Here is a 17,528-nt window from a genome sequence, read left to right as displayed (position 1 = left end):
AAGGGTTAATTTTAGCTCAAATTTAAGTTATTTTGAAGTGTTTTTGTAAAAAAACAAACAAAAAAAAAAACTGTATTTTGCTTTTTAAAAAAAACATGCCTATATAGTTATTATTAGATTAGATTAGATTCAACTTTATTGTCATTACACAAGTACAAGTACAAGGCAACGAAATGCAGTTATTATTATTTTCTTTTGTTTAAGTGCTTCAGGTTAAACTAGATAAAAAAGTTTGTCGAGGCAAACTTTAAGTTGCCTTGAGAAAGCCGAACCTTGAAAAAGTTTGAAAAGCTTAAGGTTTAAAGCTTTTCAGTTTGAAGTAGTTTGAAGTCAATACAGTCTATCAGAAAATAGATGTGGTTGCTAGGGTACTCTGGGTGGTTGCTATGGTGTAGCTATGCGTTTGCTAGAGTACTCTGGCTGGTTGCTAAAGTGTTGCTATGAGGTTGCTAAGGTATTCTGGATGGCTGCTAGAGTGTTGCTATGCGGTTGCTCAAGACAACTTAATACGTTTATTAGCATTAGTAGTAAGCAGTTAAGCAGTAAGTTGGCTCTCTCAAGAAATGTAAATGTTGCATTCGCAACTAGCAAACATAATAAGGTCAAGTTTTTTTTCAGTTAACATTTATTTTATTTCAAGTAACAAAACTGCTTTAATGGTTAATGATGATAAGCCTGGTTTCGTTACCTTGAAAACATGAATAACTTCACCTCTCATGTTAAATGTAGTTCATTATAAATAGCTACATGGATTAAAGAGGTGAACCAATCAAATGCTGTTTGATGCTGTTGCTGTGGAAACTATGTAAACTAATTAAATTTTGTTAAAGACTTTCGATTTCTGTCTATTCTATTGTGAATAAAGACCCAACAGTATAATGAGTCTAGCATTTTTAATCACAGGGTGTGTGTGTGTACGGTTTAGGATAAGGGTTCGGGTTAGGCACACTGTTAGACTTTACCGCAATTTTACAGTTACTTACCGCAAAAAAGCCCAGTAAAATACCATTTATATTATTTACGGTTAGCTACTGTAATATGCACTGCATTGTGGGTATTTTTAATGAAATTTACAGTAACTTACTGTATATGGGAATTTGCAGTATTTTACTGTTTACGTAAAAGCAGTAGTGCTACTGTAAACAAAGAATACACACACACACACACACACACACACACACACACACACACACACACACACACACACACACACACACACTGGATGTTTAAAAGTTAAATAAAAACATGTGGATGGAAGGATGTAAAATTAGTTCTTTGTGGGAGACAAAGAAGTAATTTTTATATTTAGTATTTTCTCCTACCCTTTTCACATTTTCGGGTTTCTCAGAGCGGAAGTCGTCATAGTTAGGTTAAATTGTATAGTGGTGAATGAGAGAATACAATAATTATATATTTTTTGTGTGCCCAATTGCTCAAATAGCAAAAGAAAAACTCCACAATAGTGATTTCACAACTTTCAAAAAGAGGAAAAAATAGAGTATAGAATAAATAGAGTAAAGTATTAGTGTTATAAATGTATTTCGAATTCGCCTCATAGGAGGAGCTTCTGCCAGCGGCTCGTCTCGTTGAGAAATGACTGACATGGGCTGTGTTTACACGTCTTTTTGTGTTAAAACTGTTAATGTGTGACAAAACGTAGTTTTAAGACTTTTTCAGTCGGTAATGTAGTTGTTTAAAGCTCAAATCTGTGGTTTATTTATAAGAAGAGTGCCTATTTTAACATTTTATCTGGTGTTTTCGGAGATGTGAGCTCCAGTGAGTCAGCGGCGTTCAGCGCTTGTTTACCCGGCGAGAGTAGACTTTCCTCGGCCAGTCCTTCTGACGTCTGCCGCTGGCTCTGATGTCTCTGTGGCGTCTCCAGCTATAATTAGTCTTGTGGAGATTTAACGGCCCATATTTGCTCTCATGGATCTATAATTTGTTCCCTGGCAAATCGTTTAGGCTGAGGGCAAAGTTAAGTTTCATTACTTGTTTATTGTTCGGCTATAAATGTACGTTGCAAAATAAAATGACGGATCATGAGATATAAAATGCTAACGGTAGGCTACACACACACACACACACACACACACACACACACACACACACACACACACACACACACACACACACACACACACACACACACACACACACACACCTACTGTTAGCATTTTATTTCTCATGATCCGTAATTTTATTTTATTTATTATTATTTTAATGCCAGAGTAATACCAGTACAAGTGTGGTGATATAAATGTAATTTTTAAATGTTTAAAAAATATATTTATAAACTTTGCTTACACCTCACACAATTTAAATTGTTTACTCGCGTGCCAAGCCCGCGCAAATGAGGTTTGTGTCGAGTGCGCGCATAACGGACGTCCCTGGACTCCCTGCCTGTGGATCGGATCGCCAGACACCAGCTGCGAGCTTTCCTGAGGTAAGAAGTTTTTATTTGACAAATTTATCACAAATGTCTTTGATACTTTTAAAACGTAAACCAATATCCATTAAATATAGCTACATACATGAAGAAAGTAAATAATAATATCGAATTGCTATTACTATATGACAGTCTCGGGGAACTGTTCGTTTTCCTCAAGAACCGCTTTCATAACCCATTAAATTTGCATACAATTGACTAACTGTTACCTGCATTGTACATTATGTACCAAATGTTGTATTTACGCGAACAATGGTTTCCGTCTTTTCACGGCCAGTTATAGTTACATATTTTCGTTGACAGTTAAATGTGTGTGACGCCATTTGAAGGAACGTTAGCGCCTGAGCGGTGTCAAAGGCTGTCTCGCGCGCCCGCTCTCTCTCTCTCTCTCTCTCTCTCTCTCTCTCTCTCTCTCTCTCTCTCTCTCTCTCTCTCTCTCTCTCTCTCTCTCTCTCTCTTTCTCTCTCTCTCTCTCTCTCTCTCTCTCTCTCTCTCGAAAATAGAACATTTACGCCAGTGTATACACCAGAGGATTAATATATATTCAAGTAAAATAATAATTAGTTCAAGTATGTTCATTGTGGCTTCTTATTTATTATATTATTTCATATGAATTCATTTTTACATGCCACTGTAGGCTCTATTATTGTCTTCTCTCTTTTTTCAGTGTTGATAGTCATTTGATTGTGTAAGTGGTCAATCTAGCAGTCATCCTATATCTGTGAATTATCATGTGCATAACATTTAGGCACCATTAGTCAATAAACATTAATGAAAATTTCTTCTTTTTCTCTCTTGTGTCAACAGGAGCTAACAACACCCCAGAAAGAGCCACAGCACTGATCATCTTTGGCTTTGTAAGTATATATTTTGACTAACATTATGTGATTAACGTCTTTTAATGAATAACATTTTATTATTTCAAAAATACTTGTTGCCTACATTTCCTACTTGGCATCTATTTGTTATCTTGTTGTGACTGTTTAGTCTCATGTGGGATATGTCACTGCATAACATGACAAAGTAATTAAAAATGATTCATTGTATGCACTTAAAAATTTGTGTAACACTTTACAATACGGTTCATTAGTTAACTACATTAGTTAACATTAACTAATAATGAACTGCACTTATAAAGCATTTATTTATCTTTGTTAATGTTAATTTCAACATTTACTAATGCATTATTAAAATCTTGCTAACATTAGTTAATGCACTGTGAACTAATATGAACAGCTGGATTTTTATGAACTAACGTTAACAAAGATTAACTAATGCTGAACAGAGGTGTTGTTCATGGTTAGTTCATGTTAACTAATGCATTAAAGGGTTAGTTCACCCAAAAATGAAAATTCTGTCATTAATTACTCACCCTCATGTCGTAAGACCTCCGTTCATATTCGGAACACAAATGAAGATATTTTAGTGTAAAGCTGATGCTGAGAAAGGCTTCAGATAGGCCTCCATTGGCATTCAGTACATTGACACTTCCAATATCCATAAAAGGCACTTAAAACGTCGTTACAAAGTCCATCTCACCACAGTGACTCTATAATAATTTTACGATGCGACGACAATAGTTTTTGTGCGAAAAAAAAAATCAAAATAACACCTTTATCCAACTTGTTCTCGACTTCCGTGTGTGCCTCCACGACGCATGCGCGAGAATATGACGTAGATCCGGCGTTCGGGAATCCATGAAATACACACTTAAGCCCCATTTTGAGAACTACGCCGAGACCTAAAGCACGATCAATGTAGAATTCAACATCTTAGACACGCGCGTCTTCCTCTGCTCGTAAACAAATCGCTTCTGGGTCATGTGTCCGAACGCCGGATCTGCGTAATATTCTCGCGCATGCGTCGTGGAGGCACACACGGAAGTCGAGAACAAGTTGGATAAAGATGTTATTTAGATTTTTTTTTGCGCACAAAAACTATTGTCGTCGCATCGTAAAATTATTATAGAGTCACTGTGGTGAGATAGACTTTGTAACGACGTTTTAAGTGCCTTTCATGGATCTTGGAAGTGTCAATGTACTGAATGCCAATGGAGGCCTATCTGAAGCCTTTCTCAGCATCAGCTTTCAACTAAAATATCTTCATTTGTGTTCCAAATATGAACGGAGGACTCACGGGTCTCGAACGACATGAGGGTGAGTAATTAATGACAGAATTTTCATTTTTGGGTGAACTAACCCTTTAACTAATGTTAGCTAATACAACCTTATTGTAAAGTGTTACCAAAATATGTATACATTATTTTATATGCAGATCATATCCAACCAGTGACCAGAAAACAGAGAGACTGAGGAATAGAGAAACGGACAAAGCTGGACTACAACTAAAACCTGAACTAAAAACTAATCATGCAAGTATGTACAGGTGCAAGTATTTAATTATTTGCAATTTCTGAGAGACTTTTATCTTTTAATTTTCAGCCAACCTCGTCTTATGCTGCCTTCATGTGCTAGAAATTTCCTACTTCCCACTTCTGAAGTTGTGATTACGAGCTCATCACATTCAGATTTTGACTTGAGAGGGCGTTCATGTCCAATTTTTTAACTAGGAAACTAGTTCAGTAATTCCTATAGCACGTGAAGGCAGCATAAGATGTCAGTTGAGCAGGAGGTGACGTTTGACTACCACACCACAGGTGATATGAAGTATATCATATCATGAAATTGCTCTTATAGTCAGGGTGTCCGCGGGGTTGTAAAAGGTAGTAAATGAAATTAGCCAAAATTAAGGGCATTAAAAAGTAGTAAAAAGTACTAAACGTCATCTGACGAGGTATTACATTTTCGAGCCCAATTTTTTTTAGATAAATTTTCAATTTGTGTTAAGGACAGGCCTTTTTTTTTCTAAAATTCGCGTGGATTTATTTATATGTTTAGAGTAGGACCTGCGCGATATCGTGTGAGGTGGTGTTCGTTCGCGCGCGCTGAAACAAACTGGGTCCGCGGCTGGCTTGCTGACAAACATGTACCTCGAGCTCGCTTCCATTCAGTAATTAAAGCATGGGGAAATGCAAGTTTTCGGACCTCTGGCTGGAGGACTCACAATTTAAAGTCTGGCTTAGGCCAGTAGTTTGCAACAGCCGCGAGGCTTATTGCCACGTCTGCAAGAAGACAATTAATATAACCTGGGTGGGGGTGAATGGCGTCAAATCGCACCAAGCTAGGATGCACGGACGTAGCGAGCAGCTTCCCATACCAATGTTCTGTGCTACAGATGCATCAACGACCTCAACCTCCACTGCTTTGCCCTCAACCCCGACTGCTCTCCCGATTCAAACCACTGCAGTCAGCAGTAGCCTAACGTTAGTCTAGCAGCATCATCAACAGTGCGTGACAGACGGCAGACAGCAGACGCTATGCCCTATCACCACCGCTACATTGCGAGCTGAGGTGCTGTGGTGTTTAGACCTTGCAACTAAACACCACTCTTTAAATTTGAATCTATGGCATTGAAGAGCTGTTTCGAAATATGCAAGTTGCTTAAAGCTTGGCATACACTGTGCGATTTCTGTGCGATTTCAGCAAGGTTACCTACTCACACTGTACGATCGCATGCGATGTAAAGCCAAAGCTCACGGTTTATGTGCTCACACCATGGCTCGGATCCTCGAGCGCGACTTGTCTGCTCACTGTATGAGTGAAGATTTAGCATTTACTATTTATGTATATAAATGATTATTATTATTATTAGGGTAGGCCTACTTTTATTATTAAATTGATAATACATTTAATTTGCCCCCGTGATAATTTCATAATGCATCAATGCACAACCGACATGCTGCATAATAAAAGAATAGATAGATTAGCTTACTCCTCATTATTTAAATACATTTTGCACAATTAAACAAGGAATTATAGGCCTATAATTAAAATGATTATCAGTCTATAATATGTCAGAACACTACAATAATATCAGTATTATCAGAAAGTAAGAGCAGCTTTATTTAAAAAAAAACTTGTTTAACACGAAATGGGCCTATACTTCTCTTCTAATTTGTTTCACAATATGGGCCAAAAGAGAAATATTAAGAATATAAATTCAGACAGTTATAGGCTATACGTTATCAGCATATGTTAAAGCAGATTTATATAAATAAAGAGATATCTCTTGTCTCTGTGAGAATATGCGCCGAAAGCTTGTCAGATTTTACGTTCACTTTCAGTAGTGAATAATTGACCAGGTTTGAGACTTCACCGACTCTCGCACACATTACGTTTTTGTGTGATATCCACTGACTCGCCTTCATGATTTAAAACGAAAAAGAAAAAAAATCTATATTGCGCCGTGAAAATTTGTCGTTTCCCTCTGTACACTGCACAAACTATGAAGAAGATGTCTCCTTCCTCTCCTGTCTTTATTTCTATTCTCATCTCTGTGGGCAGTTGATGTTAAGTTAAAATGACCTCGTTACATTGTGATGCAATATGTTATTCCATTTGGAAAGATATTTCATTTACGCTACTATAGTTGCAGCTTGAAGTCGTGCTGGTATTAAAAAATATTTTGAAGGTATTAAAAAAGGTAGTAAAAGGTATTAAATTCAACTTAAGAAGTTCTGTATATACCCTGATAGTGTATGGAATGCTTTTTAAAGAAAATTTGCGGGGGGGAAAAGGAAAATGTTTAGATGAAGTAATGGAGATGGTGTGAACATGGCCTTTACATGTTCCAGCGTGAGCTGGAGGGAGGTGTCTTCCGTCAGCAGCTTGCTTTCTGATTGGGTATTGTTGCGTTTCACATGATAATCTCCAGAGCGCGCACGCTTGTCCTCGGGATAGAGATATATAATATAAGTATAACTATGAATAATAATAATATAACAAGTATAACTATGAATAACTGCTGTTGCACAAGTTGTTACCTCATCTGTCCATGAACAAATTTAGATGAGATAAACCATTTCTCACACATTTTCCCTCTGTTTTGTTTCAGATCAGCCATCAGTAGTTTACCAGTAGGGAGGCCAGCCAAGACCAACTGGGGTATTTTGTTCATACTTTTTGTTGCCATATCGTCATGATCTCTGCTTTGATTTGTTGTAATGAATTTAGTTCTCTATTTTTTTTCTGTTTTTTGTAATTGATTGTGACGGTGAATAAAAAATATACTGATGTACATGGACTCAAGTCTCTTATTTGGAATTTATTAAATGTATTATTTATTTTATTGCATTCATGTAAAATATTCAAAATAAAGTAATAACATATTAACATATGCATATTTTGTAAAATAAAAAGTAAAATAAATTACAGTAAAATTACTGTAAAAATTATTATACTGTAAAAATAAATTGCAGTAAGGGCATCATACTGTAAAATTAAATTACGGTAAGGGCATCATACTGTAAAACACATTTACAGGTAAGCTACTGTAAAGGGGCAATTACAGTAACTTACTGGCAATAGTGCTGCCAGTAAGTTACCGCAAAAATACAATAAAATGTCTAACAGTGCAGTTAGTTGTGACAGGTAGGGTTAGGATAAGGAGCTAGAGATTGCATTGTGTGTGTGTGTGTGTGTTTTTCTCAGCCACTCACAGCCCACACATTGACGAGTCGCCTGCACAGGAAGGGGTCGAGGTTCCAGTGGATGCAGGGCAGAAAGGTGATGTAAAACACTTCATGTCCCAGAGTGGACGACGTCACAAACAAGAAGTAGAAAAGCCAATTCCTCACCTCGTAACGAGACCTGGGATGATCCTGTACACAGAGAAATGTAATGAACCACTTCATCACATCAACAAACCACAAACAGGAATCACAAGCCGTTCTTAGTTGATGTCGATATTTCAAATTAAGACTTCAGATGCAAAAACGGTCGGTCTGATATTTTTCTTTTAAATTAGCATTTTTATGTTTTGAATTTTTGCAATATAAGGCATTTCAATAATTGACTAATAACCTTTTAATTGCCATTAAAGTGAAATGACTGAACCTAAACACAGGAGCTTGATGAATCTGCTCATTTAAAAGAAAAATGGAAATAACACTTTATTTTACAGTGTCCTTGTTACATATTTGACATGTACTTACCATAGTAATAACAGTAAATTATGCATAATTACATGCATCTAACCCTCAACCAAACCCCAATCCTACCCTAACCCTATATTAAGTAGCCTACATGTTGTTAATTAATATTACTCAGTACTTTCATATATAATAACACTGTAACAATAACACCCTAAAATAAAGTGTAACCGAAAAAATGTCAGACGGACGGACTTAGCGGTTTTTGCTTAAGTCTTCAAATATAAAGCTTTATCTTCAACATTTTGGAAGGCACCATTTATCTGTGCTCCATCGCATATCAAACAAAAATTGTACTTTTTCATAGTTCACTCACATTATGAAAATACACAATTACAAAATTTGAATCCACATTAACAACTAATATGGTATAAGGATTATTATTTAATATTTTTGTTGAAGTATCTGATGAATGCAAGGCATGTCATAAAGATTTGAATGATAAGTTCACAGCTTACTGTATATTAGAAACAAAAATGATGGTGAGATATCAACCTCTAGTCTAAACCAACCAGAGAAACAGGAAAATCTTGTCGTTTGGCATTTGTTATGAAACGCACTGTCTTTGCGTTAGGGCCGGCATTGGCAAACGTATACCTTTTAATTCAGCTGAACGAAGAGCGTCTTTGATTTACTCACTTTGTTGTCATCCTGTAAACTGCCGCATTTATAGTTGGAGTTACTGTCGTGCGCGCGCGACGTCCCGTTCGCCACCTGCTCCGCTTTGCGCCGGTGGGTGGTGACCGGACCGTCCTTATCTGATCCATTGGCGTTTATACATCCGTTCTGAGTAATAAACGAGCATGTCTCTCTCAGAACCAAGCCGCAGCACCGCTGGAAGCCGACCACCAGCTCGGGGCTGTTCAGGTACGAGATGACCCCCCACATGGCCGCGCGGAGTTTGAGTGAGCTCTGGCTTCCGCACCCAGCCCGCGCGCCTTCACAGGTGTGTTTTACAGCTGCAGGTGACAGAGCGTGGAAGTCTGCTGACGTACAAGCTCATGGCTATTTTTATTGGCTAACATGAAAAATAACCTGCTTATCGTACCTGAGTCATTCCTGCCATGTAGTTTTAGTGACTTTAAACAAATAAATACGCTAATATTATTAGGTTTAAGGACATGGGGAGAAGATGCCCGCCCCCCTTAAGAAAAATGTGGATTTACTTTTAAACTGTAACATATTGAGATACAAGTTTAGTAGGATGATGATGGATCAACGTGTTATTGTAGGAAATACATTGTTAGTTGTTATAGGCTACAAAATGTAAGAGGTGTAAGATTTGGGGCCCTACCTGGGTTAAGAATAAGTGTGGGCATGGTGGGTCATCTTACCCCAACGGTCTAATTTTATCGTTTTACTTCAAAATAAAAACAATAAATTTTACTCCACAAATCCAATGTGTCCTCAAGTCCCTCATTAACACACACACACACACACACACACACACACACACACACACACACACACACACACACACACACACACACACACACACACACACACACACACACACACACACACACACACACACACACACACACACACACACACACACACACACACACACACACAAATCTTTGATATTCAACATAAAATACAATGTCATTGTTCACAATTTTCCAAAGACACAAAATTAGATCAAATAACCTCAAAACTGTTTCTCACAAATGTTGATATTCAGATGAAATGACGAAACTAAAAATAGCTATTCATCAAAAGTTCTGAGATGAGGTGTGGTCATGAGAAAAAATTATGGTGTGTGGCCCATGTTACCCTATTTCTAGGTAAAAGTTCTGATCAAGCTCAGGCACTTTGACTTTATTCAGTATAACACAATGCTCATTTACAGATACATACTTTTTCAGATGACCGAATCTGTATTATGTGCTCTACAGAGCCCCTAAAAGGACATGGTGATGGAAAAAATGGACTGATTCATCTCTTAAGATTGTGCCAATGCAGTTTAAAAAAGTTTTTTTTTAATTTTTTTTATCTTACAATATGTAAGATATTGTTATCTTTTGTTGACTTAGTGTACTTATTATCCCAAATGTTTTTTTCCCTCGGGTCATTTTGACCCGAAAAACAAATTTTGTATTTTATTTTTTAAAGTCAACAGGGTTGTCTAAGACCCTAGGACTTTTGTCACACTTGAACCACGAATACACACACAAAAATTGACTGGATTCGAGGAGTTTTGTGGTTGAAATAAAAAAAAGTAACAAATCCTTCCCTCACGGGTCAATTTGACCGCCTTAGGAATGAATGGAATGCTTCAGTACACATATAAAAATTTAAAAGTGCTCAAAATTAAAACTAAAAATGCTTAAACTTTAGCAAAAAATTATTTTGTAATGTCTACATGTGTATCTGAATGCGTACTGAAGAGAAATGTACGGTGGCCCAGTAGTGCACAACACAACGCAATATAAAAAGCAAACATAAGTTCACAACGAAAACAAGCCACAACACAACGGATTAAAACCACTACTCAACGGAATCAAGCCACAACACAACAGAAACAAGCCACAACACAACGGAATCAAGCCACAACACAACGGATTAAAACCACTACTCAACGGAAACAAGCCACAACACAACAGAAACAAGCCACAACACAACGAAATCAAGCCACAACACAACGGAAACAAGCCACAACACAACGAAAAAGCCACATCACAAATAAATCAAGCCAAAACACAACGGAAACAAGCCACAACACAACGGAAACAAGCCACAACACAACGGAATCAAGCCACAACACAACGGATTAAAACCACTACTCAACGGAAACAAGCCACAACACAACAGAAACAAGCCACAACACAACGAAATCAAGCCACAACACAACGGAAACAAGCCACAACACAACAGAAACAAGCCACAACACAACGAAATCAAGCCACAACTCAACGGAATCATGCCACAACACAACAGAAACAAGCCACAACACAACGAAATCAAGCCACAACACAACGGAAACAAGCCACAACACAACGAAAAAGCCACAACACAAATAAATCAAGCCAAAACACAACAGAAACAAGCCACAACACAACGGAATCAAGCCTCAACACAACGGAAACAAGCCACAACACAACAGAATCAATCCTCAACACAACGGAAACAAGCCACAACACAACGGAAACAAGCCACAACACAACGAAAAAGCCACAACACAAATAAATCAAGCCAAAACACAACGGAAACAAGCCACAACACAACGGAATCAAACCACAACTCAACGGAATCATGCCACAACACAACAGAAACAAGCCACAACACAACGAAATCATGCCACAACACAACGGAAACAAGCCACAACACAACGAAAAAGCCACAACACAAATAAATCAAGCCAAAACACAACGGAAACAAGCCACAACACAACGGAATCAAGCCTCAACACAACGGAAACATGCCACAACACAACGGAATCAATCCTCAACACAACGGAAACAAGCCACAACACAACGGAAACAAGCCACAACACAACGAAAAAGCCACAACACAAATAAATCAAGCCAAAACACAACGGAAACAAGCCACAACACAACGGAATCAAGCCTCAACACAACGGAAACAAGCCACAACACAACGGAAACAAGCCACAACACAACAAAATCATGCCACAACACAACGGAAACAAGCCACAAGACAACGGAAACAAGCCACAACACAAATAAATCAAGCCAAAACACAACGGAAACAATCCACAACACAACGGAATCAAACCACAACACAACAGAATCAAGCCTCAACACAACGGAAACAAGCCACAACACAACGGAAACAAGCCACAACACAACAAAATCATGCCACAACACAACGGAAACAAGCCACAACACAACGGAAACAAGCCACAACACAACGAAAAAGCCACAACACAACAAAATCAAGCCACAACACAACGGAACAAGCCACAACACAACCAAAAATCCACAACTTAACGAAAACAAGCCACAACACAACGGAAACAAGCCACAACAGAAACAAGCCACAACACAACAATATCAAGCCACAACACAACAAAATCAAGCCACAACACAACGGAAACAAGCCACAACACAACGAAAAAGCCACAACACAACGGAAACAAGCCACAACACAACGAAAAGCCACAACACAAATAAATCAAGCCAAAACACAACGGAAACAAGCCACAACACAACGGAATCAAGCCTCAACACAACGGAAACAAGCCACAACACAACGGAAACAAGCCACAACACAACAAAATCATGCCACAACACACAGAAAAAGCCACAACACAATGAAATCATGCCACAACACAACGGAAACAAGCCACAACACAACGGAAACAAGCCACATCACAACGAAATCATGCCACAACACAACGGAAACAAGCCACAACACAACGAAAAAGCCACAACACAAATAAATCAAGCCAAAACACAACGGAAACAAGCCACAACACAACGGAATCAAACCTCAACACAACGGAAACAAGCCACAACACAACGGAAACAAGCCACAACACAACGAAAAAGCCACAACACAAATAAATCAAGCCAAAACACAAATAAATCAAGCCAAAACACAACGGAAACAATCCACAACACAACGGAATCAAACCACAACACAAGAGAATCAAGCCTCAACACAACGGAAACAAGCCACAACACAACGGAAACAAGCCACAACACAACGGAATCAAACCACAACACAAGAGAATCAAGCCTCAACACAACGGAAACAAGCCACAACACAACGGAAACAAGCCACAACACAACAAAATCATGCCACAACACAACGGAAACAAGCCACAACACAACGGAAACAAGCCACAACACAACGAAAAAGCCACAACACAACAAAATCAAGCCACAACACAACGGAAACAAGCCACAACACAACCAAAAAGCCACAACTTAACGAAAACAAGCCACAACACAATGGAAACAAGCCACAACACAACAGAAACAAGCCACAACACAACAAAATCAAGCCACAATACAACGGAAACAAGCCACAACACAACGAAATCAAGCCACAATACAACGGAAATGCTCCCGACCACTCTGGGGCACTCGGAGCGCGGTTAAGTTGCCACTGTTCTATAGAATCAGCAATCTTACAAAGATATCAATACCGCAATTAGTTTTAACAGTATGTAGGCTAACCATTGTTTATCGACATTAAATATTACTTCAAAATCACCTACCTGCATTATAGCTGCATATTTATGCTCGGGAATGCTTTGACCCGATACCACGGCGCTAATGGAACGTCTGCCAATTCCACCAAGTGGTTAAAACGAATTAAAATTACTTTTAATGTTTAAAAACAGACATGTTAAAATTCCACAGCTTGATTGTATTGGTAAAACTGACTTAGTAATGCACAACACAACATTGGAATTTGAAAATTTAAAAAAAGAGTTAATTTAATTCATACAAATTAAATGTTTCAACTTGGTGGAATTGGCAGACGTTCCCTTAGCGTCGTGACAGCGTTCTCGAGTATAAATATGCAGCTATTATGCACGAAGGTGATTTTGAATTTATATTTTGTGTCGATATACAATTGCACACTTAAAACTGATCGTAGCGTTTAAATATTTGTAAGACTGGCGAATCAGCAAGGAAAACTAACTTTACCGCACTCCGAGAGTCCCCTAGTGGTCGGGAGCATTTCCGTTGTGTTGTGGCTATTTCGTTATGTTGTGGATTTTTCGTTGTGTTGTGGATTTATTTCGTTGTGGTGTGAACTTATGAACTAATTTCGTTGTGTTGTGCACTACTGGACCACCGTAGAAATGACTTTAGGACCCAGTGGAACAGCTCATTTTCTCCATATAGAGCTATAAGGCCATCTAGTGGCAAGAGTCATAAAATATCATGTTATATTATTATTTTTCCACAAGAGGTCAGCAGAGACACCCAATGTAAAATATTTGAGCTGAATTAAAAGGGTTATGCATGACATTGTGAGTTATTTTGTTTATTGTTGAGTTATTATATATTGATAAAATCTAGTAATTTAAAGGTATATAAATATAAAACATAAAATATAATATAAACATAAAATATAATAAAACATCTCCAAAAAATGTGTGTTAAAAAATAGAAAAAAATATTATCAAAATTAAATAAAATAAGCTTTCTGGCCAAAAAAAAAAAGAATTTTAATTTTAGGTTTTTGGTTCATTTTGACCCGCAAGGGAAGGATTTGTTACAAAGTGTGAGGGAGGGATGAGGGGTAAATTCAGAGAAATAAGCGATTTTAACTAGTGACACGGCCCGTGTCATTAATTGCGTCACCTGTCAATGATGTAATATCTGCTTTAACTTTGATTTCCGAGAAGATGCTTTAATATATTATGTGTTTTATTAGACAGGTGAGCAACTGTTTACGAATCATTGTATAATAGCTCAACACAGTTAGTCTTAATGTTTGAATCTCGTTCTCTTGATTCACCTCGAGTATAACATGTTTGTCCATTGCCTCAGAGACAACACTACTTTGTCGAGTGCATGGCTAACCTAGCATAATCAGAAAGCGCTTCATTTGTAGTAACAGTAATACAGCACTTTCTCCACCATACAATGTATTTAAAAATTAATAGCATGCCATTTAGCAACACAAGTCATCCATCTTTTATTAATATGATATTCTAATATCGATCTAGCTTACTGTAATGTGCTTACTGTAATGTGCAAGTGTCTTATACCAGCCACCGAGCGAACGCACACAGAGTAACTTTCAACACACTCAAATGCATTTAGTATGATTGTATTAACCAAGTAAAACAGTGCTTCATTACCCCACATACGCATGAACGAAAGGAGTTATAGGGAGTTATGCCGACAATAAAAGCTCCGCTGCTCTCTTTGGAACTCGTGGCCGGTGTTTCGCACAGCTATCTGTCTCTAGCAGTGCTGCAGAGGCCTTGTTCCTGTCCCACGGCTCTCGGCCCCGCCCTGCTTCATACCACAGTAACGTTGATAAAATGTTAATACATTAGCTCATCCATGAGCATAATTTCTCCCATGATTCCACGCTCTTTCACTGCGCCATCAAGCTACGCTTTGTTTTGAATAAGCAACCTCTAGTGGCGAAAATTACATATTGTGCCTTTAAATTAAATATAAAAGTTTGATGTTCAGCTGTTTGGGGATTATTTGTGACTCTTTTTTTTGAAAGGCTTAATAGCCTAGGCTTGGGCCAGTTGTTCAAAAACTTTCATCTGGATCAGAATTATCTGGATGTGGAAATCCCATGCTATCCAGGATCACATAATTCATTTGACTTTTGTGCCGGTTTTTCAAAGTAAAATTGGATTGGATCACCCTGATCCAGATACACACTTTTTCAGATGATCACATCTGGATTACTGGTGCTCTATGGAGCCCCTAAACGGACATGGTGATGGAAAAAATATGAGATGGGGGGAAAAAATCTCTCTGAGAAAAGTTTTGTGTAGCGTTCACCCGAGAAACTTTATGTTCACTTTGGCTCATCTCTTATGATTGTGCATATGTCAAACTGTGATTAAAAAACACTTTAAATTAATAACTTTTTTTTTGATAGTTACAGCTGTTTATGGCGCCAAAATCTCTTATTACTTTATTGTAGGCTACCAAAAGACTTAACAGGTAGCCTACACTTGAAAATCCAACAGTTGTTCTTACTAAGACTTTTTTAGTAAACTTTACTTAATGTCCAATAATTTGTAGAATTTACTTAAAACAATTTAGTAATCTGAACTATTTACATGCTATGCCTTCATTAGAAAACCCAAGAAAACATTACTGTTTTTACTGACTGGTTTGAGTACCATTTTGGCAAAGAAAAAAAAAAAAAGGCGGGCAAAAGGTTTTTGAGGCGGGGCAATTTTTAATACACTTTTCAGTCATTTCCTCCACTTCCTCTCACCAATATTGTGGTTAGTGTTCCCTTTGGTTGGGCACTGGAACTTCATTCATATTATTGTAATTCTCTTTCTATTGATGCAGCAATGCAACAAGAAATCCCAGTTACCTGATTTCAAAGGAAGGGAAGTAATAAATAGTGTATACATATATATATATATATCATTATTTGACATGAAATATAGTTATGTTATATATCATTAGTTCCCTATTTTTTCATATATATATATATATATATATATATATATATATATATATATATATATATATATATATATATATATATATATATATATATATATATATATATATATGAAAAAATAGGGAACTAATGATATATAACATAACTATATTTCATGTCAAATAATGATCTTTTTTTTTTTAAATTGCAAACACTTATGGCATAAACTTTTAATTGGGTTGATATAATCCCTCTATATTTGTGACAATATCTTGCAATTGACCATGCCTGAGTCACACACAGACTTCAACATTCAGCATGCAAAACAACTCAACAATGTTTTTTATTATTATTTATTTTTATTATTAATAATACTTTTACAATTGTATTTGCTGTCTTATTGGGATTTTATTGACAAAAGACAAATGGTAAAATAAAGCCAAAAATAGTAAAACAAAGCAATTAATTTATTCATGCCGCAATGCACTCTGGGAGTACACTTCCTCAGATCACAGATAGAATTAAGTTGACAAAACTTAAACGGTTTAAGTAAGAACAACTTGGGGCAATGAGTTTGCACAATTGAATGAAGTAAACTGAACAAATTAGTTTTCACGGTGTATATGTTTTGAACTTGAATTTAACTAAAACAGAAAATTGTATGAATATTCTTTTTATTTGATATAACAAATAAAAAAATTAAAAAATTGATATAAACTTAACGTACTTAGTAAGTTGAACTTAAATATACTACTATGTGTAATAACAACAAAGTAATTGATATTACAAATTATTTTAAGTTAAATCAACTCAAATGTTTAAGTTCACATAACTTAATTTTTTTTAGGGCAACCAGTTTCCTCAAATTTTTAAAGTAAATTCAACTTATCTGGGTTAACAGTGTAATGTCTACTTCTAATTTATTACTTTAACATTTAAACTAATCAAGAGCAA

At 36.9% G+C, this 17,528-nt stretch overlaps 1 protein-coding gene and 1 long non-coding RNA gene across 3 annotated transcripts in view; one reads left to right on the top strand and one right to left on the bottom strand.

The window, feature by feature from the left end:
• Positions 1–9,457, bottom strand: part of sgpp2 (sphingosine-1-phosphate phosphatase 2) — an 18,519-nt gene extending 9,062 nt beyond the window's left edge. For both annotated transcript variants that reach the window (XR_013816947.1, XM_079822666.1), the window contains exons 1-2: positions 9,135–9,457; positions 8,004–8,165 (exon numbers count right to left, since the gene is read on the bottom strand). Coding sequence is in view for 1 of the 2 variants with exons in the window: in XM_079822666.1 (XP_079678792.1) it covers positions 8,004–8,165; positions 9,135–9,383 (411 nt within the window). In the remaining variant the exon portion in view is untranslated. The remainder of the gene's footprint in view (positions 1–8,003; positions 8,166–9,134) is intronic.
• LOC307129881 lies at positions 2,396–7,494 on the top strand. Its single transcript, XR_013816949.1, has 4 exons — positions 2,396–2,443; positions 3,254–3,303; positions 4,721–4,821; positions 7,400–7,494. It is a non-coding gene; the product is annotated as an uncharacterized lncRNA (long non-coding RNA).
• Positions 9,458–17,528: the final 8,071 nt, after the last annotated feature.

Source organism: Gobio gobio (assembly GCF_949357685.1).
Source record: "Gobio gobio genome assembly, chromosome: 8".
NCBI lineage: Eukaryota > Metazoa > Chordata > Actinopteri > Cypriniformes > Gobionidae > Gobio > Gobio gobio.
Note: the sequence above shows the minus strand (reverse complement) of the source record. Positions and strands in the feature narration are given on the sequence as shown.